We start from the raw sequence: 23,351 nt of genomic DNA on the forward strand, positions 1-23,351 counted from the left end.
TCCCATCTTCCTCCATCCCCTCCTCCCTCTCCTCCCGTATCCCAAACCCCTCAATCGACGCCTGCGTGGTTGGCCTGCCCTCGCTTCTTCTAGATCCGCGCAGTCATCCGTCCGTTCCTCTCGAACATTGCCCCACCTTAGCTCATCGCATCGATCGAAAATCCCTATTTCCCGTGGTCCTCCAGCATTCTGCGTTGTAGATGCCTGCCCTTATCCTTTGTCCGTTGCCTACATGACGTCCAGTCCGCCGGATGAAGCTATCCATTTTCGTGGCAAGACTCTGACTCCGGAGAGTCCGCGTCCTCTGCACGTTCCGGAGCCCGCCAATATCCCCGTGCTCCAGAATATGATGGATCCGGTCTTCAACGATACTTCCACGTACGAGAAATCGCAGTCTGCTCAGGAGTCTATCCCGACGTACAATGAGAACCCCGCGCAAGGAACATGGCCTGGATACGTGAGCGGAGGGAACACACAGGGTGCAGGGCCGGCGCAGGGCCAGGAAACAGGTAGCTTCCACTTTGATTCTCAACAGGTGGATGGATCGATGAACAGAAATGAGACGAACCTATCAACCGATAAAAATGCACTTCCGTCGCACCGTTCTTCACCTACTGTGGTGGAGGTGTCTACTGCTCGTCCAAATCCAGCAAACCCAAGTCTAACTGCTGTTCCGTCAGATCCCACTGCCCTTCTAGAAAATGCTATATCCGAAGGTTCCTCCTCTCAGCGTCCTCCTGCCCCCGATTCTGCTCCCGCGCCTCCCCAGGATAAACCCATCGCGACGGCGTTAGATGCTCCAGGCCCTGATTCCCAGCAGCCGCCGCCATCGCAGGATGGCCTAGAAACTGAACAACGCAGAGATGTCGCACCCAATGCGGCTGAGGACGGCATTGACTTTCAGAATCTGCTGGATAATTTGTCCCCATCTGCCTCGACCGCTCCAGCTGGTCTAACAGTCACTGCGACCGCTTCTTCTCCAGCTGAAGACCCTACGCTGCCGCAGACAGCGACGGATAGGTCCCTTCCCACCCCTCTTGGCCTGCCTCCACGTCCCCCGCCCCAGGAAAAGCCTTTCATCCACCCCAATTACACTCCCACTGATGATATTCGTTCATATCATCAATTCCCCCCGCAGACGTCGTCCACGTCTACGGCATATGGTTCGCAGCAAGGTAGCTATCCAGCCTCCGGGCCGTCACCCGCAGTCGTGGCCCCCGTGGCCCCCGTGGCCCCAGGCGCCCCAGGGACATCCTCCGGGGCGAGTGATCTGCCACCTCCCCCTGTTCCTACCTTTCAACAATCCCAGCCGTCTACAGTCAGCCCCCAGCAATCTCCCCCTTCCAATCAGCCCAGCCAAAAAGCTGTTAGAGTCGACAGGCACACGGGAAAGCCGCAACCGGAGGATGAAGCTCCATGGGGTCCCGAAGTGCAAAAGAAATACGATGAGTTCCTTCATGATGAGCGCGTGTATGTCACTGAAGGTCTCTGGGATCGTTTCCCTCCCGGATCCAGATTATTTGTTGGTCAGTATATACCTCAATGGCCTTCCTCGCCGGCGTTGTTGTGTTCCTAACTGTATGAAGGCAATCTCCCCACGGAAAGAGTAACCAAACGAGATCTGTTTCATCTATTCCACAAGTATGGGAAGCTAGCTCAGATTTCTATCAAGCAGGCCTATGGTTTCATCCAGTTTCTCGATGCCAATGCTTGCTATGAGGCTCTTCAAGCAGAACAGGGTGGGATAGTGCGAGGGCGGAAGATTCGTAAGTATTCAGTCCATTGGCTGCTATGCCTTAAGTGGATGTTAATGTATCAATCTTCTGCAGATTTGGAGATATCAAAGCCTCAGAGGAATACTAGGCAAGGTCCGCCTCCGGCTGAGTCCTCCCGTGCCCCTCCGTCGAGGCGCTCACGGTCACCGGACTTTAACCGGAGTGGACCGCCGGGTCGTGGTTCTGGAGATCGTTATGACAGAGCCTATGACTCTGGAAGAGTGCCGTTCAGTGATTTTAGGGATGAGCATCGTCCCCGAAGACGTGATGATTATCGGCCGCCGCGATCTCCCTCCCCGCGCGGCTATCGTAGCAGAGAGGGATATAGGTCCCGTGATCGGACCCCTGACAGGTACGATCGACGAGAAAGACGACGTTCGAGATCACCTTACGGGAGAGAGCGGCGATACAGAAGTCCCAGTCCCAGGGCACGTGGTGGGTATGACAGTGATTCAGACCTGCCTATTCCCCGAAGAGCGCCTAGGGATGTTCCAGACGTGCAGATCATTGTCCTTGATGATGTGGATAGGTGAGCGTTACGATCTGTTCTAGTCTAAATGTATTCCTGACTGATCTTTGCAGAAACTTCATCTTCCGCATCGAGGGTGCTTTCCAGAGTCGGGGACTACGAGTTGACGTTATGGCACCCAGTTCCCGCATCTCGATATCGGCCATCGTGCATCGTCAAATGGTGGAAGGCGTCCTCGCGGTAGTCAAAGTCGCGCGCAACCATCAGTATTCTGGCAAGATCCCCTTGCAGGTCTTCGATAGGACTGGTGGTCCAGACAATGTTCGCTTCAATGGTGAGTTCTGCTCACCTTTGTGCTGCAGGCTGTGTCTAACATATGAACCTAGAATACACCGACCTGGACCTCAATGTAGCCGCCGAAGTGGTGGTTCGTGCTCAAACCATGCAGCGTGGCGGCGTTCCCAATCCTACTGCTCCCGCTCCTTTCCCACCAAACCCAGCATTTGCGACTGCTGCTCAGTTTCCAGCTTTGCAAGCCCAACAAGCTGCATTACCAGCCCTCTCTAATCCAGGCAACATTGCCAGCCTAATTTCCACTCTGGACGGGCCGACCCTGCAGTCCCTCCTTGGGGCCCTTCAACAGCAGCAGAGGCCAGCAGCAGTACAATCCGTCCAGCAGCCATTCCCGGCTGCTCCGGCGGTCAACCAAGCCGATCTTGCGAGTCTCCTGAACCAAGCTACTCGGCAGCAGAATCCTGTGCCAGCTCTGCAGGTCCCGCCCCAGCGGCCATTGCCCGGTCAATCATTCGGTTTACCGATTCAGAATCCTCCCGTGGTCCCAGATCCTAATCTGATGTCGCTGTTGGCCAAGGGCTTGGGCGGGCAGCAGCCACAGCCCCAGCCTCAGAACCCAGCCGCTATTGGCCCTCAGGTACAAAACATTGTCAATCAGTTGACAAAATGGAAGCAATGAGCTGTGATATCCCCCTATTTCATGTTTCTTGCGGCGTCTCTTCTTTTCTCAAGCCCCGGTTCGGTACAGGTTAGGTGTTGTTCTTTGATGGCTTGATAATCCCTTCTGTTTCTTGATGCGACTATCAGCGACGGTGATGTGATTCTACAGGACGGTTCAGTTCTCGGGTGGTTGGCGAATGGGACCTTTTGCAATCGGAGAGATTAAGGGTTTGATCGTCCGTCTCCAAACATGCAACTTTGCAATCGGAGCTTTGTTTTCTTTCTACATGCAGATATATGGTGACCGCTTTTTGTTCATCCGGAACACGAGTATAGATGCGCGGTGTACGGTACATAATACGAACATCCTTCTCTTCAACGATGTAATATCCTTTTAGGCGAGTGGTGTGCTATTTTTATTGTCATATTATAAGCAGAATTTGGTATGATGGTCGTAAAAGACAAAATATAGTACAGTGTTATCTGCTTCGAAGAACCAGCAAAGAAACTCTTTTTTGACTCCGTGCCCTAATGCATCTTCATTCTCTCATCTTGTTTCATGCTCATTGCGCCTTTTCAGCATTTTTTGCCGCCTCTTCGCGCTTTATCCGCTCGATGGTCTGATCCCGGTTCCATTCCATGACCCGCTTCTCCTTGAAGTATTTCACCTGTCCATTAGACATGTTGTCAGTTCATGCATCCATTCCAACGAGTCCGCCCAAAAATACTGGGGAAAAAAGATCCACAAACAACCACACAATAGCTCAATGTCTAACATACCCAAGTCTTGGAGCAAGCGGTCTCGAACTCCGCAATCTCCTTGCCACACTTTCGCCGTGCCTCCTTGTCATACTTGATCGCATCGACGATATCATTCCGGTCCAGGCAGTTGAAGAAGAGGTCCCGGCCGATGTAGCATTGTTCGCGCGAGGAGCGGTCCGGTGCGATGCGGCCGCCGTCGGAGGCCTTGGGGGACTCAGATCCGCCCGACCATGGAAGCCAGCCCATTGTGGTTTCTCCTTTTGTCTTTGGAAGTTGTGCTGTGTATGAACAGGTGTTTGGTATGGCAGATGAAGAGCAGAGTAGATTTAGATCAACAAGCGTGAGACGGTGAAGTCGATTCGATCCCGCTCCGCAACAAGTCTGGAAGCTCCTCGGCCTCCAAACGCGCTTCTTTCCGGGCGCGGCTGCAGCGCCAATCGGGAGGATCGAAGCGCGGGCAATGAGGATCGTCGTTTCTGAGCCGTCTTCTTTTCGCCAGCTTTCCACCTGGATGTTTCTATTTGCCTCTCGTTGCTTTACTGTTGATATCTCTTTGCGGCTGTGATTGTTCACTAGGAGTTTATCTCAACTAGCGATATCTCCTACCTTGCAGCCACAAACAGACGAAACTATATCATAAGCTTAATCTAGGGTCGTCAGTCTCCGCAGGCAGTTTAATAACGTCAACACATCGTCCGTCCTCAGCACTGCGCCTCTCACAACGCACTCAGTGGCCTCTTACATACGGGCTTGAGGACGCAATTGTCCCTTCTGTTGTTTCATGCCCCCGCGCCGCCGTCCGCCTCGAGCGGGGGCACTGACGGATCTCCCGCCGCTCAAGATCATCAAGAAGATCGCCGTCCTGCAACTCGCCTACTATGCTTGCGCCACTATTCTCATCCTGTTCACGACTCTCGTGGCAGGTCAGCCGTTTTCGCCGGCTCTGATTCTCAGTTGGGATAGTTTACGGGGAGACACTACGATCGGATGGATGCTCGGGTTAGTGTGGATGTTGAATAGTTTCCTATGGTGAGTAGGCCATATCCTCTTATCCTTGCGCCGCAAGCAGCATGCGAAATAGCGCGTGGTTATACGATGCGCAAGAAACAAATTGCTAATATTCCTTTCTCACAGTGTCATATTCCTCCTTCTCCTCGTCTCGCGCTCCAAACTCATCCCTGATTTCGCCTTGACCATCCACTTCATCCACCTCGTCGTCGTGTCGCTATACACGCACTCTCTCCCATCCAACTGGCTATGGTGGGGTCTACAATTCGGTAGCGCTGCATTAATGATCTTTCTCGGAATCTGGGCCTGTCAGTGGCGGGAGCTCAAACCCATCAGCTTCGGTGGACTGGGCGGTAGCAGCAGCAATACCGGCAGCAATGCCAATCAACAGTCATCCTCCCAGCATGGCCAACAGAACGGGTCCGCAGAATCAGGAGATGATTCACAACTAGCTGGATTCTCTCGAGGCCGCGGACGAGGCCGGAACCTCCGGGACGGTGCTGGCGAGTACGAGATGGTCGACATGAAAGAGACCGAGGATGTATGAGACTTAATCATCGGACTGTACACGTCTCTTCCTTTTTTTTGCATTCTACTTTGTTTTGTGCTGGTTCACGAGATGACTGAGCCGTCTGTTCATACAGATTCGATACCATTTTGCTTCTTCTCTTTGTCGTTGTTATCTACTTACTGTCAGATTATTCTCTCATCGGTCATGACCAAACGATGTAGTCACTTTGTACTATTCTCCCAGCCGGCGTTTTCTTTTCGTTTGTTGCTTTGTTACAAATCTCGGAGAAAGGGGGCAGTGGGTCTAGGGAGGTTTCATCTTTTGTTCTCTACCTGCCTTTTCCATTGCATGGAAGTTGCAAGTCGTGTATTACATGCTTTGCATATGTGTATATGCATATCAATATGCATTGTTATATTTATATCCATAGGTACATATTTTATATGTATATTCTCGATTATTTGTAATACCACTTACCACGTGCGTAGTGTATGAGGTGAAGAAAAGGACCGCTGGAATTGGAAACACTGTTCAAGGTAGAATAATAACAGGAATAACCCAATCATACTATATCATACCATTTGATATCATTGCATGTCATGATGAATAAAAACGAAAAGACAAATCCATATATACAAAAAGCCAAAAGACCTACAGAGCAATAAAACAGCTATGAGGGCAAATCATTTCAGACCCAGATAGTATATTTTATTATTGTTTATTTATTTTTTTTTCCCGCTCTGTACTTAGTCTGTTCAAGGAGTAACGGCGTTTCCGAGCAACTTGCCAATTTCCTCTGCGATAGCCATCGTGCGCTCCTCACTGAGTCGGCGACCGATGATCTGGACTGCGACGGGGGCACCATGGTACGCTTCGGGGTCATCTGGTAGAAAAGGCAAGTTAGTATATGCTTTACTTTCGCTTCGCGCATGTTATGTTGACAAGAGAGAGAGAGAGAAGGGTTGAAGTGGGACTTACACTCGCCCTGCACGACGCCATCGAGCTCATTCAGGGGCTTATAGTTCTCCTTCTTCACATCGATAGTCTTATCCGCAAAAGTGACGGGAACAACCACACTCGTGAAATCGAGCAGATTGATCGCGGATGCGTAGCCGTAGTATCGGAACTGGTTGTGGCGGACCGCAGCAGTAGGGGTGATGGGAGCGATGATGGCATCGAGTTCCTTGCCGAGCTGTTCCTCTGCCTCGCGCCACTTGGCGAGGTATTCAACCTGGTAGTTCCATTTCTTGAGCTGGACGTCCCAGAGCTCGTTCATGTCGGCCTTCTTGATATTGGGCTGCAGGAGGTCTTTGATGTTGGGGATGGCGGGTTCGCCAGAGGCGTTGATGTCGCGGTAGACGTCCTGGATGGGGGAGTTAGTTTTGGTCTGCTCCGTGAGAGGGGGGGGGGGGAATCATACAGTGCAGCCGTCAGAGGCGTAGATTCCGTTGATTAGGTCGACAGCGAAGTCGTGCTTGTATGGCGTCCAGGGGACGACATTGTGGCCGTTCTTCTTGAGCGTTGAGACAACGGTCTCGATACCACGGAGGATGGGCGGGTGAGGGAGAACCTGGATAACAAGGTGGTGAGCAAATCTGGAACGGTTGATGAGAAGGGTATGTGAATTCCGGTACTTACGTTTCCGTCACAGTTGAAGAATCCAAGAGTGAGACCGCCGGAGCTGAGCTTGGACTTGATGATGTCCTCTTCATTCTGCCTCCAGGGCAGCGGAATGACCTTGGAGTCGTACTTCCATGGCTCCTCACTCAACACGGAAGTGACAAACAACTTCAGGTCTGGTTACATTGTTAGGTAGTTGCTCAAGAAGAATCAATGCACGTATAGTAGGAAACGTACCGGGAACCGAGTGTGCGATAGGACCACAGACACTGTGGACAGTCTCCTGGCCCTCCATGCTGTTGGCCATCTTGGCGTACGGCATGCGGCCATGGCTGGGCCGCAGACCATACAGGAAGTTGAATGCTGATGGAACACGGATAGAACCGCCTGTTGGAGGACAAAAAGATCAGCATCTTGTCCATGTCAATCGCATAATTGGCGACGGTCATCTTTTATCTCTATCGATAACCGCGATAAGGAGCATCCCACTCACCGATATCGGTGCCCACACCAATGATTCCTCCGCGGAAACCAACGTTGGCTCCCTCGCCGCCTGAACTACCACCGCACGACCAGTTCTTGTTGCGCGGGTTGACCGTCCGTCCGATGATGTTGTTGACGGTCTCACAGACCATCAGGGTCTGGGGGACGCTGGTCTTGACGTAGAAGACTGCACCGGCCTTGCGCAGGAGGGTCACCATGATCGACTCATCGGTGTCATACTTGCCTAGCCACGAGACATATCCCATGGAAGTTTCAAAGCCCTGTCATTTGAATGGCTGTTAAAACCACAAATCAAAAAACAAGGTATTCCGTGTCTCGCACTGAACTTACCTTGACGCGGAACTGATCCTTGAGCGAAATGGGCAGACCATGGAGAGGTCCAATGGGTTTCTTGTTCTTCTCAAAGTACTCATCCAGCTCCTTGGCCTGGGCCAGAGCAGCATCAGGGAAGAATTCCAGAGCACAGTTCAACTGAGCAGAGAATACAAGAGTCAGCTAATCAAGCCACTTCCCGGGCGCTGAAATTGATCCATCTCAAATCAAGCCATGCATATATATCTCTGATCTATGAACAGACTCACCAATTGATGCGCAAGAGCAGCTCTTTTGCAGAAGGCAAGGGTGACATCGTACGACTTCAGCTCTCCAGTCGCTAACTTGGCCACCAGGTCTGTAGCAGTGCTATTGGTAATCTCAAGCTCCTTTGCCGATAGGAGGCCGCTCTTGGTGGGGTAATCGATCACGGAATCCTCCGTTGGGAGCGTCTGGATCTTCCACTCGGCGGGGATAGTCTTCTCAAGACGAGCGCGCTTGTCCGCGACGAGTTCCTCCCACTTCTCAGGCATTGTTTCTGTCTCTTTTTTCCCTCGGGATGTTGGTATTAGGGGCTTGGTAAATAGCGGGGAAACCGGACCAAATAACTGCTCGGCCGAGAGAGGTAACTAGGAGCAAATGGAGCTGAACGTCCGGGTAGGATTCTTCTCGCCGGGATACTGCAGGTCTATCAAGGTAAAGGAAGAGGAGGAAGAGAATGAAGCCATCGAGACAATCAGGGGGGGTTCATAATCCATTTATACCCCTCGTCATTTGTCTTGAGGTCCCCTATCTCCAACGTTCTGCCCCCCCCCGCCCATTGGGGTACAGTAACTGGTGACAAATGGAAATCATCGAGCATCTGGAGATATCTCCATGGCAGACTCCACATCTCCCAAGAGTAGAAACGAACTCTGGCCCTTATCAGAAATTTTTCCTCTTCAGGACGCTCGGCATGGCGTCTAATAGGCCTATCCGTTGGCGCTAGGCTTTCTCGTCGGTACCAGCAGGTTGCGGGGTTCGGAGTCTATGTAATATTTAATGTAAGCAACTACCGAGCGGGAGTGCCGTATTCCAATTTAAGACTCGAAGAACATCTCAAAAATACCTACTCTTAGAATATGATATTATATTATATGAATCAGTATTACTTTATCTACGTAGTCACTATTACCAGTGGAGAGATAGAGCATGTCAATATTGAGTGCCTTTCATATATCATTTCAATTTTCTGCTTTTCTGTATATATGATATGAATCGGCACGTTCACTTTAATCGTACGCAAGCAGGTAAATTCGTTTACTCAAGGACCTTTCCGTTGCTCTCCTCCACAATCAATTCGAACTCGGGCTGGAACTCGGTGTAGAAGTTGTGCTGATTCCATTAGCATATTGGATCATGTATACCTGCGGTTCGTGCATGGGTAAAACTTACAGGGTTCTGAACAGCATCTGCCGTGTACTTAGCAACGTTGTGAGGAATGATCTTCTTCTCAATCCCGTTCGCAGCAGCGGCGTCAGCGAGGAGCTGCGAGTGGCAAGCGTGGTCGAAACTGGAGAAGAGGAAAGCCGCCTCATCGACGGTGCGGCCTACCGTCAGAAGACTATTGTGTTTTCCCAGGTAAGAAACATGCGAGGAAACATCTCAAATAGGTGCTATATATATACTCACCCATGATTCTGCAAGACACAAACCATGTTGTCCTCACCGAGGGCCTTTGCAATGGCAGCGCCCTCCTCTTGAGCCAGAGCAACGCCTCCGTGATCATCGTACACACTCTGCTTTCCGTAGAAGTTGCATGCATCTTTGATAATATTAGTTCATTATTCCGTAGGCGAGATAGAGATTTCTATCAAACTTACCCTGAGAGATCATCTCAACGGGCTTTCCGAACGCACTCCACGTCTTGCCGTAGATGCCATGAGTATGCGCGGCCGCAATAACGTCCGGTCTGGCTTTGTGTATCTCAGAGTGAATCATGAAACCGGCCTCATTGATAGGGGCCTGGTTGCCTCCTTCAGTGACGTATCCCTCAGCGTCAACGAGAACCAGGTCAGAGGCCTTCATGAGGGAGAAGTGCTTTGCATAAGGGTTCATCCAAAAGTGATCCTTCAGAACGGGGTCTACGGAGACAACTCATATCAATATTGGAAACATCGGGCAGGTTGACCAACTCGAAGTTACCTCTCATGGAGATGTGACCGGAGATACCCTCTCCGTAGCCTAGCTTTCCGAAGTATCGGAACGCGGCAGCCATGTGCTCCTTCATCCACTTCCGTTGCTCGTAGGGGTTAGTGAACGTCGGGATACCACGCAACTTGAGGGTTCCCTTCCGGTCACCTCGCGCAGTGGCTTGGAACTGAGCATCCTCAGCAGCAGGACCGTAGGCTGGCTTGCTGTCGACGACAGCAACCACTGGAGCGGAGCGAGTGGCGGTTTCAGTCACGGTCGTCGACATCTCGTGTAGTCGTTATGATTTAATCGTAAAATATTCTTCTTTTCAAAAATTTTGAGGTCGTTCTAATTATGTGTCAGTGGATAAGATGTCGACTCATGAGAAAGTAAACGCAAAGATAAGGGACGGCCGACAACCGGCCCTCACCACCGAGCTGATAGTGATGACGTTCCCCCAGAACATATGCAAAAATCAAGGATCTAAAAGACAAGAACCTATCTATACCTGAATTTAATTATACTATCATAAATCCTCTTCGCAGCATGTGTTAAAATCGTGAAATGGTAGTCAATGAAATCAACTAAATGTAGATGGCAGTGGGGGAACTTCTGTTTATCTATATGATCGGCTCGCGCAGGAAAGCCAATGAGAGATTGTGTTTTACGTCCCGTCGGCAGACCCCGCCTGGATGTCGCGATAGGGCGCATAAAGCGTCTGTAGGCGTCAAATATGCTTGCTATCTGGATATCCGAAGCAAACTGGGCTTGTAGTCACTGTATATTTTGTTCTCATGACCTATTCGGATATAGCGACGCAGTGGGTAAATCGCATCCAGTTAGCCGTAGAGATCGCTCGGTCGAGAACAAGATCGAATCGTTGAAATAAGAATACTTTCTTTTCTAGACCTATCATATTTGCGAAGTCCTCTCCAAGTAGCGGATAGAGCTGTTAACTTTCGGGATATCTCTCCTTGCTATACCCACAACTCACGAGATAAGGAGTCGGAGATACCGAAGATGGTCGAAGAGCATAAAATTCAAACCTCTGTCGAAGGGCTAGAATCCTGCATGAATTGATTAGCTGATCACAACTATACGAAACGCCGGGATCTAAACTATGTGTAACGCTTCAGTACGACAGACTAAGTCCAACTGCAACAAGACATCGATCAACAGGGATCGACTTTTCTGCATGAAAGGAAATATATGCAAAACATATGCATCGCGTTTGCAGGGATACTGCGAACCTCGCTCTGGCGGGTGTTAGCTTGATATGTATACATATCGAGAACGGTTTCACCTAAAATTTGTGGGCCATATTGCTGGAGTTGCTGCATCACCAACCACCCAGGTCCCTGCAGAAAACTAGTCGATAACGAAACTATTAAGCGCCAAGTGAGTGACGAAGAACAATCGCGATCAAGTCAGACAGGGGTTGAACGATCTTAGTCTGTACTTCTGCAAGAGATACAGATATATCACGTGACTATACGCCCTCATGTGTATATATCAGCTTCCTTTGGCTTTGTTATTTTCTTTCCTCTTCCCAGTGTCCGACATCTCCCGCACTGGTATACGTCACTGAAAGTGGTGCATACTCTATAATCTTGGCCATCCATGCCTCTATACGCTAAGGACGTAGTTAAATCCTTAGCCGCATCTGCTGTTGGGCATTGTTATTACCTGGAAAAGTTTCTGGGAAAAAAGAAAAGAAAAGAAAAGAAAATAGCTGCAGCAAGCAGTCAGAAATTGAATGACAACTCATCGAGGCCTCCCGCGAAAGTGCACGGAGTGAGAGGCTTTCCTGCTTTAAAGGCCTGTGTGAAAGTCGAGTGCATGGGGGATGTGCCAAAGCGCGCGCACTTGCCGAGTCTCCCTACCTCAGCTGCCGAAAGGGAGAAAAAATGTCCCACTAAGCCTCCCTACGACGCGGGGCTCTCGATCTCATTATTCTCTCCATATGTTGACAGTCAGACACATGAACTCCTGCTGGTGATTTCAGCACAGCATCAACCATCAAGGCACTAACACAGCGCGTGTCCACAACAATCAGCAGTAATGGCGAGGTGATCGATTCGTCTTGCCCAACATGAGAGGATGCGTCCAACAACACATTTTGGATCCACAAACCAGTGGCAGATGTGCGCGGAATGCTCGAACTTGCACTGGCACGGAAAAGAACAAGAGGCAGCGATTGCTGCCTCCATTGGCAATGATTCGCCCACTCTACCAACGGCTTCGGTGACTATCCAACAGGTGTTGTCTAAATTGGGTAGCGCCCTCCAGAGTTACAGTGCCCTCCAGGCGCTATCCGGAAGCGCTAGTATACACCGCGCGAATCGGCAAAGTGAAGAATATGACAGCTCCACCTCAACGTGGCTAGGGCCCTAGACTAGAGATCAGACTACTCTAAGGAGACAGGGGATATGATGGGCTGCCGCCATTCAGAGTCACATGTACTGCACAGTTCATGCAGTCTTGTCAACAAGGAAATCACTGCGGAGGCAATTCATTCTTCTACTGCCATCCCCTCTGTTGAGGGCCCCTGCCTCCTTTGTTTCTTTGAAACATTTCTTTGAAACAGCCCTGAGTGTCCATAGTCGCAGAAATGGCTGAGAACCCGCCAGCGCAGAACCCCTTGGAGGTCGATGTAAGAGCGTGACATGATCCTAGTATCAGCTGCATCGAGCAGAGCTTTCACTAACAGGGGTGCAACCAGGACCATCCTTCCACTGACACCGACTCGGCCTACAACGAATCGTGAGCCTGTCTGGGTGGACTATCGAGGTCGAGCATCCTTCTGATCCCTCAGTTTAGAATAGGATCCGCCAGCTACGTGACATCCTTGAGTTCTAGCATCAAAAACTACAAGTATGAGTTCACACACTATGTTGGTTTAGTTCTAGCCACATTCGATAACTAACCATGACTATTGCAGATATGAAGTATGCCGGGAAAGCGCGCATGGATGATAAAATACTGATCATGTTTCTAGAATGGGCGTCGTTACCACGCATTCCATGAGGGTTCATACATCTTGGTATGGCAATACGAGAGCCTCGTGATGATTACCTACTGAGTTATTTGTTAGCCCAATGATGAGGAGGAACAAGACAGAATGGATTTCCTCCACCACATTTACAAACTGATGCTGGATGGAGAGCTCAACCTAGCGCCAGTCAAAAACCCTCAAAGAGTGCTAGATCTGGGGACCGGTACAGGAATATGGGCCATTGACTTCGCCGAGTAAGGAGATGAAAACACCTATACTGCCGGTCTGGTTGGAACGTGCTTTTTTGCTGATGACGACAGCGAACACCCTTCTGCCCAGGTTATCGGGACCGATTTGAGCCCCATACAACCTCCATGGTAAATGCTTGTCCTTGTCACTCTCTAGTTTGCGGAACTTTCTGCTGACGACCTCATCTAGGGTACCTTCGAATTGCGTATTTGAAATCGATGATTTCGAGACACCGTGGGTGTTCAAGCGAGAGTTTGACTACATACATGGTCGTGAAATAGAGGGCTGCATAGCCGATGAAACCCAGCTCTTCCGCCAGGCGTTTGCGAATCTCAAGTCTGGTGGATACTTCGAACTCCAGTGTGCTTACCCTTACTGGCTTTCGGACGACGACACCGCGGAAAAAGCAACGAACGCCCAGCTATGGGTCAAACACGCTCGTGAAGCTTCCGAGAAGTTCGGCAAGAGTCTCACAAATGCCCCTCTCTTCAAGGACAAAATGAAAGAGGTAGGATTTGTCGACGTTCATGAAATGGTTTACAAGGTTAGTGTGCTTAAAAAATTCCTTTGGGTATTCCCATATTACGTCTTCTATTTTGTCCTTACTAAATTCAATTTGTAGCTCCCGATTGGCTCATGGCCAAAGGATAAGAAGAAAAAGGAGCAGGGCAAGTATCAGCTAGTCCAGCAGCTTCTAGGGGTGGACTCCTATACTCCGGTGCTTTTCTCGCGCGTTCTCGGGTGGGAGCAAACCGAGATTGAGGTCCTGAAGGCCGGCGTCCGGAAAGAGCTGTCGAATCCCTCCATTCATATCTACATTCCCGTCTACTTCGTGTATGGGCGAAAGCCTTAGGCGAAGAAGGAAGCTATATTGTCTCTCGCCAGTCAAATTCTTTTGGAGCGCAAAATCTGCAGTGCTAGCAAAAACCTCTTGGTTTCTATTCCTATGTTATCGGCATCGCGTTCAATCCGTACATGGTAACTCTGTTTGCAAATGACGGTATAGCGATCACGATAGTAATTCACTTTAGTATGCACCAATTCATTTAGAGACCTCTCATACTCCTGTCTTTCTTGTGATCTTTGGACGCCGACGTCCGCTATAAGTGATCTCTGCAATGTGTCCGTCCACAGGATACAGTGGATTCCCCACTATAATCCGGACACTTCATAAATCAAGTCTGCTACAGCCCAGACAGTTGATCCTCCTGCATCATCATATGGCGGTGCGACCTCAACGACCTCAACACCGATAATATTCAGCGAAGTCAATTTCCCTAGGATAGCATTGAGTTCGCGTGTTGTCCAACCGCCCAGCTCCTGGCAACCAGTTCTAGGCGCCAGGCCAGGTTCTGAGAGGAATTGTGAGCCTAACTACGAGACGGAAGATCTCAGTCATTCTGGGCTTTAACTAAGACATCAATGTCGATGCTCAAGTACACAAGCCTGTCTCCCACTACCTCTCTGATGCGTTGAACGGGGCTATCGATCCCGATTTTGTCTAGTTCTGTGAGTTTTAGATGCCCAAACACAGAAACAACAGTTACCTGCAGTGAACAGACCTTCCGTCTCAATGTACTGAGAGTTCTGCTTCGCATCTTCTTCATAGTCACCATACTCGTTGCCAAATATTCGCGTCCGGAGTCCAGCATGGATATTGCCCTTCTCTGAGATAAGGGTCCTTGTTGCGCGCAATCTAGAACCTTGTTTCTAGTAAACGTATAACTACATATATTGAAATTGCCATTGACTCACCATAGAACCGTGGTCGTAGACTGGTTGTTTCGAAGCCTATTCCCCGGCTAGATTTTGGAGCGACCATCTTATTCGGATTAGAAAAGAGAGAGAGATATCCTCGGTTCGATAACAGTGCAAGTCACGTATCGAGATGGCTGTATGCTTCTATCACTTGATTGCTTGAAAGCAACTGCACTGTCGCTTTTGTGTAATGCACGTTCTGCTGAAGTGATAAATAAGCCTTAGCTTCATGTTCTAGCCTTGTAGAAGAATGTGCAGGATCAAGTATATATTATTCTCATCTTGTTCTATTTATATCATGGAATAGATGCACAGACACACTAGCTGTCTGTCCCCGCGACTACACGATAAGTACGTTGCTTTCGTATTGAGGAGGTCATTGCACCCAGTCGACTTCATTGGGCAGGTAGATAATATCGATAAGCGCCGATTGGCGGGAAAGACCGAGTCGAATTGCGCAAAGAATCTGTTTGGCGGTAATGACCGATTAGAAGCACGATCTGCTGAATCGAACGGCTCCAATATATTTATTTCCCCGTGTCATTCATTGTATTTGATTCGGGCCTCTTGCTGGCTAGTGGAGAACTCGGAGAAGGTCCCCCTCGTTTGTGATAAGCGTTAGTGGTTGATACAGATGATCCTATCTTAGTAGGTACCTATGCTTGATGAACTGTGTAGGCATGTGATGTAAGAGCTATTTCCCCGAGCGGCGGGCTGCTCTTCTTGAAAGCTGTATGGAAAGGTGATTTATTGTCTGTGAGTCTTGAGAGGGGGCTTGGAGCAGGTGTTTATTCCCGATCTGTAAGGCGGAAGGTGGAGGATCTTCGGGCCTGGAACAATCATTGATCAATAAATGGTTCTACATGGCAAATCGGAAAAAAGCAGGAGATCTATCAGAAAGATCTAACCATCTTTCGTCTAGGAAGTTCGGGGTCCGATCCTGGTACTGCGCAAGATAAGAAGGCACCTGCCCGCATATCGGCACGCCAGGACCTCCCTTTGACAACCACTCATACATCCCTTTCCACAGACAATATACCCTTCCATTAATAAAGAAAAATGTCACTCCAAGAGACTGTAACTCAGAACACTGTCTCGTTGTCTGCTCTCGCAGGTGACACGCAGCCCGATGGAAGTGCTGTCCTATATCGGACGCTGCGAGAGCGGCCCAAAACAGTCATCGGTAGCAGCGGTAACTACCTACAACTGGAGAATGGACAAGCAATTTTCGATGCCTCTGGAGGTGCCGCCGTGTCCTGTCTCGGACATGGAAATGAGCGTGTCAAACAGGCTATGATGGCGCAGTTGGAGGCCAATGCGTATTCCTATTCGCTCTTCTTCAGCAGTCCTGCGGGGGAGAAGCTTGCAAAGCTTCTCGTTGACTCTACCGATGGAGTCATGTCCAAGGCACTCATCGTGAGTTCAGGTATGGCATGATCTATCAGGTTTGGGAGACGGGATATTTAACAGAACAATCTAGGTTCTGAGGCCGTAGAGGCAGCTTTAAAACTCTCGCGTCAATACTTCATGGAGCTCTCTCCTCCACAACCACAGCGTATTCGCTTCATTGCCAGAAAACCATCATATCACGGCACTACCCTTGGTGCTCTTTCCGTCGGAGGCCATGTGACTCGACGGGCTCTGTTTGAACCGATGCTCAACCCGAACTTTAGCCATGTGTCGCCCTTCAATCCCTATAGAGGACTAAAGGAGGGTGAAGATATGGAGGCTTACATAGCTCGACTGGCCCAGGAACTCGATGATGAGTTCCAAAGGGTGGGACCTGATACGGTTTGTGCATTCTTTGCAGAACCTGTCGTTGGAGCGGTATGTATGTGTCCATCAATTGTGCTTCCATGACTAAGTGTTCTTTGTAGGCTCTGGGATGCGTTGCAGCAGCCCCTGGCTACTTCAAGGCCATGAAGGCTGTATGTGAACGCTACGGTGCTCTCATGGTAATGGATGAAGTTATGTCAGGGATGGGCCGAACCGGGACACTCCACGCGTGGGAGCAGGAAGGGGTGTCTCCTGATATTCAAACCTTCGGTAAGGCTCTGGGTGCCGGGTATGTTCCCATTGCTGGTCTGCTTGTCAGTAAGAAGGTTGTAGATGTCTTGGATAAAGGCACTGGTTCTTTCGCTCATGGCCAGACATACCAAGGCCACCCAGTGGCCTGTGCCGCTGCATTTGAGGTGCAAACAATCATAAAGGAACAGAAGCTCCTCGAGAACGTCCGCAAAATGGGGGCATATCTAGGCGATCTCCTGAAGCAAAAACTCGACTCACATCCGAATGTCGGAGAAGTCAGAGGTCGGGGCTTGTTTTGGGGAGTGAGTAGTTTCATAACCCTATATACTTACGGTCCAACTAATCATCTTCCAGATCGAATTTGTCAAGGACAAGGCTTCTAAGGAGCCATTTGACACTTCCCTGGGGGTCGCTCAGGCTATCCATAAAAAGGCCCTTCAGCCTGGGTATGACATTTCTGTGCTCCCAGCGACGGGATCTGTAGATGGTACCCGTGGCGATCACATTATCATATCGCCAGCCTACAACATTACAGAGGCGGATGTAGAGACTATTGTTGACCGGGTTCAGAAGGCCATTGAAGACTATTTCGAGTCGCTGAGCGCTTAACTAGACTTCGCTGAATCCTTTCTTGAGAAACTCGGTCTTCTATGAGATAATTCTCAATGGCATTACTAGACTAGACATCAATAGTATCTCAAAGCGAGACTGGTTACTAGTAGGAATGGGAGACAACTACATACTACGTAGATGCTTGCACAATTGCATAGAAGCTTAGTCAGGATATCATTATCACGTGATTGAATAACAGCACCAACCAACGTCGACCGCACAGCCCTTGGCACGTGGTCCATCCAACCATCTGGCAACCGGGAGTTGACAAGCTCAGATATGTTCCAGTTATAGTACTTCTCATAGCTCCTTGATCAAAGTGTCTCCTGATGAGTTATGATTTGAAAAATAGTTAGCCTATATTGCATATTTCCCTTCACATTTCATCACTCAACCATCACATATCCTGGGAGCATCTCAATCGAAGCACGGAAAAGGAGAGAATCGAAGCTCCAAAACCAATCGTGTTTCTTGCAATTTCAACTTTCTTTTATGATACCCCTTTAAGTTCTTTTTTTTTTTTTACAAGAGAGTGAATTTTCCTGTTTGAAGTCCGTGGTGTACAGTGTGCGAAATTGCAGTTTGCTGCAGCACCCCAGACAACACCATGACAGACGGAGAGCCATCATACATAGATTACGAGACTTTTCTCGATCCAAATTTCTCTCCGGCCTCGTTTGCCAATTCTCTTGTCATCAGCACCAACAATGCCAATGACTCTCCCCTGGACCTCTCCACGCCGCTGTCGCGCGTGCTGTTCGATCTCCAGGAGATAGATACGCACATTCATACGCTGACGACCAAATCGGCATTGCCGCTTCTCACGCATACGCGCGAGCAGACGGGATCCGGCCAGCGTGTCGTCGAGCAAGTGGAGGAGCAAGTTGCCTCGTTGACGTCGGGATATCAACGGCTCGAGAAGGAGGTTCTGCGGAAATGGGAGGCGGCCGAAGAAGCCAGAGTGGCTGCGGAGAACTCGTGGGCGACAGTCCGTCTGGCTCGAGCTGTGGCACGGTGTCTTTCCCTAGGGAGACAGCTCGAGGGTCAGCTCGCGGAGCTTTCTGGTCGGGGCTCTACAAGACAGGACCATAAAATATTGTCTGATGCGGCATATGCCATTGTTTCCTTACGACGGTTGCTTTCTGCCACTGGAGAAGGGGAGGAAGGCTATGGCCTTGATCGAGTCAAGGTCGTCCGGACGCTGAGGAACGAGCTCGTGATCCCTGCAGAAAACACCGTCACGACGCGGACGCAGCAGATCATCAACAGATTCTCTATGTCGACTTTACTCGCGGAAGAGAATGGCGGTTCTGCCGGATCGTCGACATACAAGCAGGCTCTTGATGCCAAGGCACGAGTGATATCTGCGATTACGACATTATACATCCTTTCACCAGCTCCTAGACCCAAGACTCCGGCGTCTGAATATCGTCCAGAACTCCTCCTTTCGACTCTGCAAGGATACATGCATACTTCTCTAACCACGTCTCTGAGCGCGCTGACCAAAGCGCTCACTATGCTCCCGACGCTCGAGCGTACTCTCGTCGAGATCTCCGCTCGGTGTCAAGATATTGTCGCTCTCGAGACGATTCTCGGCACCTTACGTCCACCAACCCATCCGCTCTTGGAATCACAAACTCCTCCACCAAAGGAACTCCCTACGACTGCCCAGGATACAGAGAAGCCATTCCAGTCGCCTAGCGACCAAGCCCAGAGCGGGACTGTCACAACAACCACAACCACAACATCATCATCATCATCATCTACGACCGACAACCTCCTCCAACCGCTCCTCCAGTCGCTCGACACGTCTTCACTCCCCTCCTACTTTTGGCGCTCTCTCGCTTCGTCCCTTCGGTCTCGCGTCCACGATATCGTCAGTCGTGGTGGCGTTTCCGCCCGAACGCTCAAGTCGAACGGCGACCGACTGCGGGCTGAACTGCGCGAGTGCGTGCTGCGCGGCTCGCAGCTCCCGGCGGCTAGTGTGCTGGGGAGAGAGAAGGGGTTGAGTAAGCGGGATGCGACCGATCAGCCTGTTGTAGTGGGTAATTGGGAGAGAGAAGCAGCTGTGATGGTTGGTGCGGTGGTGAATACGTTGGGGAAATAATGAATTAGATCGATTACGGTTGGGTTTGATTATAGCATATAGCATAATAAGATTCGATGCGTGCGAATGAAGATCTCTTTTGTGTATGTCTTGTCTAGTTTTACTACATGTAGTATCCCCATCATAGATGACATATTTGATATTCCCAGAATCAAGCATCTTCTTTCTGCTCGATTATACGGAATCGGGCGATACAACATTCCTAGCTCCCTTGTCGTAGTCCGTCAATGATTACGCACGCAAAACTAAGGAACGCATATTGTCGAGAGAAAACTAGAGTAAATTAATTTCCTGAATACCTACTGAATTCGTCTATTGCGACTTTCGTTTCCAGCCCCAGGAGATAGGAAGCGAGCCAAGTATCCCCATAACTAATACCCGGACATGGAGTAAAGAACCGGAGTAGCGACAATAACCAGTCTTTTTCTTCAGATTTCGGTTCCAGTTTACCCTTTCCTGGATAGAGAGAGAGAGAGAGTGTGTGTGTGTGTGGTCTAGACGACAATCGACTTGACTCGTGTGGTCCTGGTTCCACAGGCGTGGATGATGTGTACATACTACATACCTACCTAGTTACATACGTATTATATCAAGACGACTTCGTGCTTGTTGCTTTCTTTTTTTTTCGTTTGATCGCTTGCTTTTCCCTTCTTTTTATTGAAGATCCCATAAGGAATGGGATGGCATTGGTACCTACTGTACGGAGCAGTGAGCATCAAAAGAGAGATTGATCGTTGCTTGGCAAAAAGTCAATTAATTCCAAACCAGGTTCGTCTGAATAAGGACCTCACTTTCTGAACCAGATCCAGAGAGAATTTAGGTACAACGATGCTGAAACCGTCAGAGAAATGCTGATGGAAAGGTAAAAAATGTTAAAGTTAAGTAAAGTAAAGTTAGGTGAGGTGAAAAGAGGGGGAAATTGATAGCGAGCAAATAATTCCGCTTTCAATCACGAGCAAGAAACGAAGTAGGTAGTTCCTCGATGTAACTACTACTACTACTACTACTACTACTGTAACTCGGACGCTCGTTCGTCCGTGCGGACCAGGACCAGCAGGGCCAAAAACCTTGGCATTATTATTTGTTCACCGCAAGGGAACCCGTGCCTGGATCCAGGCACGCAGACACCGTTACTCGCTGCGTTGAATGTCGGCTGATAAGTTAGGTAGGTAGGTATCCTGATTCGAATCAAAAACCGACCGGTCGAGAACTCCCCTGTGCCCTTTGTCGATGTTCGTCAAGGGAGACAGACCTGGATGAACTGCGGGAGAAGAGTAGAGAAAAGAAAAGAAAGTTCACGGTATTATTTTGCCTGAGATCAACAAATGTATAGGTTGCAAGGTTGTTCGGATATCGTCGCAGTGCGCTGTTCGATCCGCGCGTCTCCTAGCTTACGGCTGTGGCAAGAGTCAAGTGGGGTCCGGGCAATCGAGATCCAAGGGCCCGCTGCTCGGACGTCCCATTGGACAGGAACTGCGGACGATATGGTATGGTATAGATAGGATGAATTTTGAAACCTAGATATCATACAGAAACGATAGGGTCGTGGGAGACTCTGATCATTTGGTATATTATTGATGTTGGAAAGCTGGGAGGCGAGAAAGATCCCATGGTGGCCCGTGAGCCCTGCGCAGGGGACGTGTCAGTCCATCGACGATTCGATCAACGACAAATAAGACAAATGTTCACACCGCCCACACCGCCCTCCCACCTTCTCCACCACACCCGTAAGGAAAATCAAGATCACCCTCGATTCCTCGAAGTTCGAACTCGCCTTTCTGCCATTCACATTGTGTTATTATTGTCTCTTGTCCGACAGCAACCTGTTTTACTACTTGCGAGAGAGGAAGGAATGGGACACCTAGATAGTTATTTTTTTTTTCTTTCCCGGTTGGTGACTCCGAACTCGATGACTCTGTTCGCAACCTGAGACTCTCAGGAGGGGGGCATGTCATGTTGTCGCATCCTGTCAAAGACGTCAGCGTGCGATCAGGGCGTAGACTAGAGGTTGTTAGTGGACGAGCTCAGGGCGCCTGTCGATCCGGATCTGTCCATCGTACGATATCGATAAGGCGCAGGTACCTCGTTTGTACATGACCAGTGCCTGACGGGGCCTGTCACCCAGTGTACCCGACAGGTACCCGGGGCGCCATGGCGAGCTCTCTGGCTTAGCTAGTCAGGCTAGTTAGTCTACATAGCTAGGCTGCTGTTATCTACTATGTATGTATGTACTGTACAATAATTATTCATTATACAGTATCTAGTAGTGTAATATTAAATACAACTGCAATGTGATATGATATGATATGATTATTACTAGACTCTCCTGTATGGTCAAACTTCCACCAAGTAGTAGCTAAGTCCCTGAACGAACAGAACAGCTCGCAGGGTTCCTTTCTTCTCCTTCTCCCCCCGACCCTGGTGGCGCGGCTCTCCCCCGGGGTCTGCCAACCAGCAGCCCAGTCGCCCTCCCGCGAGCATCCATCGTCACGGTGGATCATACATCATCGGTGTGGGAGCCAAAAAGTCTCTGCGCTGCCCTCACCTTTTTTTCCCTCCAGCCTGGCTGCTGGGAAGTACCAATCTGCAACCTGCGTCTCCCTGAACGCTGTTGAGAGCCAGCCAGGATGGCACCGGAACCTGACGGTCGAGCATAACTGGGACCTGCGATGTCATAGCACCGTCGACACGGTAGTATCATGTCACACGGTGGTTACGAACGAGTAATAGGTAGGTAGGTAGGTAGGTAGAGCAATACGTAGTCTCTCTCTCTCTCTACTTTCTCTCTCTCTCTCCTACTTACCGTTTGCGGATATCGCGGGAGGGGGATCAACGAAAGAGCAGAGTCAAGCGAGAGCGGGGGAGGCGCTCATCTTCGCCGCTGGAGGGGAAGATCGAACCTACAAAGTTTGCTGAATGCAGTTAACTGCTCGCCATTGTTCGACTTCTATACTCCAGCGGGCAGAGAGGCTCTATCAGCCTTCTAGAATACCTGGCACGATACAATCCAGCCCGGAGAGCGAAGATCGTCTGCCTTGCTCCAGGGCTATCGTCGGCGGCAGAGCCGATCCCTGCGGTTGGAGACAGACCAGACTCCAGAGACAAGCGGGTTGGAAACGCCCCGTATTATTAAAGTTTCCCACCTCGCTCTGATTTACTCTTTTGTCGCTGCTTGCGATGACGACTCGCTTGCCATGTGCTTGGGACGCTGGAGGCCGATGATTGCTTGCTTGCTTGATTGATTGATGGGCGCAGAATGGGTCGGATCCGCAGCTGCAAGAGGCTCGTTGGAAGATGATGAACGTGTTCTCTGCTGCTGGCTTGCCTTGTCTTGTCTTCATATTATCATGTATTACTGTACATACGTATGTATGTATGTATGTAGCGAACAGGCAGCTGAACGAACAAGGCTGGCCCAGCTCGGGGAAAATGTTCGCCATCGGACAAAACTCGATTTTCCTGGGGGGACGGTTTCATGGTTGGGTTGTCAGGGACGTGGATAAGATGAATGGATC

The 23,351-nt window shown here is 49.8% G+C and overlaps 9 protein-coding genes across 9 annotated transcripts; 5 read left to right on the plus strand and 4 right to left on the minus strand.

The window, feature by feature from the left end:
* Nucleotides 1-232: 232 nt before the first annotated feature.
* Nucleotides 233-3,217, plus strand: C8Q69DRAFT_504122 (putative arginine/serine-rich splicing factor; the record flags this gene model as incomplete). Its single annotated transcript, XM_028632567.1, has 5 exons — nucleotides 233-1,526; nucleotides 1,587-1,766; nucleotides 1,830-2,304; nucleotides 2,358-2,578; nucleotides 2,631-3,217. 5 exons carry the CDS (start codon nucleotides 233-235, stop codon nucleotides 3,215-3,217), a joined length of 2,757 nt encoding a protein of 918 aa, XP_028487100.1.
* Nucleotides 3,218-3,602: 385 nt separating this feature from the next.
* C8Q69DRAFT_455502 (cytochrome oxidase c subunit VIb-domain-containing protein) lies at nucleotides 3,603-4,394 on the minus strand. Its single transcript, XM_028629779.1, has 2 exons — nucleotides 3,979-4,394; nucleotides 3,603-3,866 (listed from the first exon to the last, which is right to left on the minus strand). Exons 1-2 carry the CDS (start codon nucleotides 4,204-4,206, stop codon nucleotides 3,762-3,764), a joined length of 333 nt encoding a protein of 110 aa, XP_028487101.1. The 5' UTR covers nucleotides 4,207-4,394; the 3' UTR covers nucleotides 3,603-3,761.
* On the plus strand, nucleotides 4,395-5,914 carry C8Q69DRAFT_525152 (integral membrane protein S linking to the trans Golgi network-domain-containing protein). Its single transcript, XM_028633599.1, has 2 exons — nucleotides 4,395-4,989; nucleotides 5,095-5,914. Exons 1-2 carry the CDS (start codon nucleotides 4,742-4,744, stop codon nucleotides 5,513-5,515), a joined length of 669 nt encoding a protein of 222 aa, XP_028487102.1. The 5' UTR covers nucleotides 4,395-4,741; the 3' UTR covers nucleotides 5,516-5,914.
* On the minus strand, nucleotides 5,915-8,893 carry C8Q69DRAFT_455506 (acetamidase). The gene is made up of 8 exons (XM_028629780.1): nucleotides 8,185-8,893; nucleotides 7,934-8,074; nucleotides 7,593-7,863; nucleotides 7,337-7,486; nucleotides 7,118-7,275; nucleotides 6,900-7,049; nucleotides 6,458-6,842; nucleotides 5,915-6,362 (listed from the first exon to the last, which is right to left on the minus strand). The coding sequence occupies exons 1-8, from the start codon at nucleotides 8,446-8,448 to the stop codon at nucleotides 6,235-6,237; spliced, it is 1,647 nt and encodes a 548-aa protein (XP_028487103.1). The 5' UTR covers nucleotides 8,449-8,893; the 3' UTR covers nucleotides 5,915-6,234.
* A 299-nt stretch (nucleotides 8,894-9,192) lies between these two features.
* C8Q69DRAFT_137294 (class II aldolase/adducin N-terminal) lies at nucleotides 9,193-10,479 on the minus strand. The gene is made up of 5 exons (XM_028625378.1): nucleotides 10,100-10,479; nucleotides 9,778-10,038; nucleotides 9,587-9,719; nucleotides 9,350-9,518; nucleotides 9,193-9,289 (listed from the first exon to the last, which is right to left on the minus strand). Exons 1-5 carry the CDS (start codon nucleotides 10,371-10,373, stop codon nucleotides 9,215-9,217), a joined length of 912 nt encoding a protein of 303 aa, XP_028487104.1. The 5' UTR covers nucleotides 10,374-10,479; the 3' UTR covers nucleotides 9,193-9,214.
* A 1,929-nt stretch (nucleotides 10,480-12,408) lies between these two features.
* Nucleotides 12,409-14,453, plus strand: C8Q69DRAFT_137144 (UMTA methyltransferase family protein). The gene is made up of 9 exons (XM_028625377.1): nucleotides 12,409-12,740; nucleotides 12,810-12,850; nucleotides 12,908-12,961; nucleotides 13,029-13,035; nucleotides 13,086-13,130; nucleotides 13,182-13,336; nucleotides 13,403-13,459; nucleotides 13,521-13,875; nucleotides 13,954-14,453. The coding sequence occupies exons 1-9, from the start codon at nucleotides 12,699-12,701 to the stop codon at nucleotides 14,182-14,184; spliced, it is 987 nt and encodes a 328-aa protein (XP_028487105.1). The 5' UTR covers nucleotides 12,409-12,698; the 3' UTR covers nucleotides 14,185-14,453.
* C8Q69DRAFT_137405 (hypothetical protein) lies at nucleotides 14,407-15,274 on the minus strand. The gene is made up of 4 exons (XM_028625379.1): nucleotides 15,087-15,274; nucleotides 14,894-15,027; nucleotides 14,772-14,813; nucleotides 14,407-14,705 (listed from the first exon to the last, which is right to left on the minus strand). Exons 1-4 carry the CDS (start codon nucleotides 15,151-15,153, stop codon nucleotides 14,484-14,486), a joined length of 465 nt encoding a protein of 154 aa, XP_028487106.1. The 5' UTR covers nucleotides 15,154-15,274; the 3' UTR covers nucleotides 14,407-14,483.
* A 751-nt stretch (nucleotides 15,275-16,025) lies between these two features.
* Nucleotides 16,026-17,902, plus strand: C8Q69DRAFT_428063 (pyridoxal phosphate-dependent transferase). The gene is made up of 4 exons (XM_028628451.1): nucleotides 16,026-16,515; nucleotides 16,570-16,916; nucleotides 16,967-17,419; nucleotides 17,472-17,902. The coding sequence occupies exons 1-4, from the start codon at nucleotides 16,149-16,151 to the stop codon at nucleotides 17,724-17,726; spliced, it is 1,422 nt and encodes a 473-aa protein (XP_028487107.1). The 5' UTR covers nucleotides 16,026-16,148; the 3' UTR covers nucleotides 17,727-17,902.
* Nucleotides 17,903-17,975: 73 nt separating this feature from the next.
* On the plus strand, nucleotides 17,976-20,107 carry C8Q69DRAFT_455533 (putative Golgi transport complex component Cog5). Its single transcript, XM_028629781.1, has one exon. It carries the CDS (start codon nucleotides 18,337-18,339, stop codon nucleotides 19,834-19,836), a length of 1,500 nt encoding a protein of 499 aa, XP_028487108.1. The 5' UTR covers nucleotides 17,976-18,336; the 3' UTR covers nucleotides 19,837-20,107.
* The last annotated feature ends 3,244 nt before the right edge of the window (nucleotides 20,108-23,351 follow it).

Source organism: Paecilomyces variotii (genome assembly GCF_004022145.1).
Source record: "Paecilomyces variotii strain CBS 101075 chromosome Unknown C8Q69scaffold_2, whole genome shotgun sequence".
NCBI lineage: Eukaryota > Fungi > Ascomycota > Eurotiomycetes > Eurotiales > Thermoascaceae > Paecilomyces > Paecilomyces variotii.

What these genes read in the sequence shown, in the direction of transcription:
- C8Q69DRAFT_455502 (XM_028629779.1), bottom strand. Translation starts at nt 4,206, where the DNA reads ATGGGCTGGCTTCCATGGTCGGGCGGATCTGAGTCCCCCAAGGCCTCC. An exon ending in CCGCTTGCTCCAAGACTTGG is followed by an intron (nt 3,867 to 3,978) that starts GTATGTTAGACA and finishes TCTAATGGACAG; the next exon opens with GTGAAATACTTCAAGGAGAA.
- C8Q69DRAFT_525152 (XM_028633599.1), top strand. Translation starts at nt 4,742, where the DNA reads ATGCCCCCGCGCCGCCGTCCGCCTCGAGCGGGGGCACTGACGGATCTC. An exon ending in ATGTTGAATAGTTTCCTATG is followed by an intron (nt 4,990 to 5,094) that starts GTGAGTAGGCCA and finishes CCTTTCTCACAG; the next exon opens with TGTCATATTCCTCCTTCTCC.
- C8Q69DRAFT_455506 (XM_028629780.1), bottom strand. Translation starts at nt 8,448, where the DNA reads ATGCCTGAGAAGTGGGAGGAACTCGTCGCGGACAAGCGCGCTCGTCTT. An exon ending in CTGCTCTTGCGCATCAATTG is followed by an intron (nt 8,075 to 8,184) that starts GTGAGTCTGTTC and finishes TTCTCTGCTCAG; the next exon opens with TTGAACTGTGCTCTGGAATT. An exon ending in AGGATCAGTTCCGCGTCAAG is followed by an intron (nt 7,864 to 7,933) that starts GTAAGTTCAGTG and finishes TTCAAATGACAG; the next exon opens with GGCTTTGAAACTTCCATGGG.
- C8Q69DRAFT_137294 (XM_028625378.1), bottom strand. Translation starts at nt 10,373, where the DNA reads ATGTCGACGACCGTGACTGAAACCGCCACTCGCTCCGCTCCAGTGGTT. An exon ending in CGTTGAGATGATCTCTCAGG is followed by an intron (nt 9,720 to 9,777) that starts GTAAGTTTGATA and finishes ATATTATCAAAG; the next exon opens with ATGCATGCAACTTCTACGGA. An exon ending in TGTGTCTTGCAGAATCATGG is followed by an intron (nt 9,519 to 9,586) that starts GTGAGTATATAT and finishes AAAACACAATAG; the next exon opens with TCTTCTGACGGTAGGCCGCA.
- C8Q69DRAFT_137144 (XM_028625377.1), top strand. Translation starts at nt 12,699, where the DNA reads ATGGCTGAGAACCCGCCAGCGCAGAACCCCTTGGAGGTCGAT. An exon ending in TGGGCCATTGACTTCGCCGA is followed by an intron (nt 13,337 to 13,402) that starts GTAAGGAGATGA and finishes TGATGACGACAG; the next exon opens with CGAACACCCTTCTGCCCAGG. An exon ending in AGCCCCATACAACCTCCATG is followed by an intron (nt 13,460 to 13,520) that starts GTAAATGCTTGT and finishes GACCTCATCTAG; the next exon opens with GGTACCTTCGAATTGCGTAT.
- C8Q69DRAFT_137405 (XM_028625379.1), bottom strand. Translation starts at nt 15,153, where the DNA reads ATGGTCGCTCCAAAATCTAGCCGGGGAATAGGCTTCGAAACAACCAGT. An exon ending in TCTACGACCACGGTTCTATG is followed by an intron (nt 15,028 to 15,086) that starts GTGAGTCAATGG and finishes ACAAGGTTCTAG; the next exon opens with ATTGCGCGCAACAAGGACCC. An exon ending in TCAGTACATTGAGACGGAAG is followed by an intron (nt 14,814 to 14,893) that starts GTCTGTTCACTG and finishes CGGGATCGATAG; the next exon opens with CCCCGTTCAACGCATCAGAG.
- C8Q69DRAFT_428063 (XM_028628451.1), top strand. Translation starts at nt 16,149, where the DNA reads ATGTCACTCCAAGAGACTGTAACTCAGAACACTGTCTCGTTGTCTGCT. An exon ending in GGCACTCATCGTGAGTTCAG is followed by an intron (nt 16,516 to 16,569) that starts GTATGGCATGAT and finishes AGAACAATCTAG; the next exon opens with GTTCTGAGGCCGTAGAGGCA. An exon ending in CAGAACCTGTCGTTGGAGCG is followed by an intron (nt 16,917 to 16,966) that starts GTATGTATGTGT and finishes TGTTCTTTGTAG; the next exon opens with GCTCTGGGATGCGTTGCAGC.
- C8Q69DRAFT_455533 (XM_028629781.1), top strand. Translation starts at nt 18,337, where the DNA reads ATGACAGACGGAGAGCCATCATACATAGATTACGAGACTTTTCTCGAT.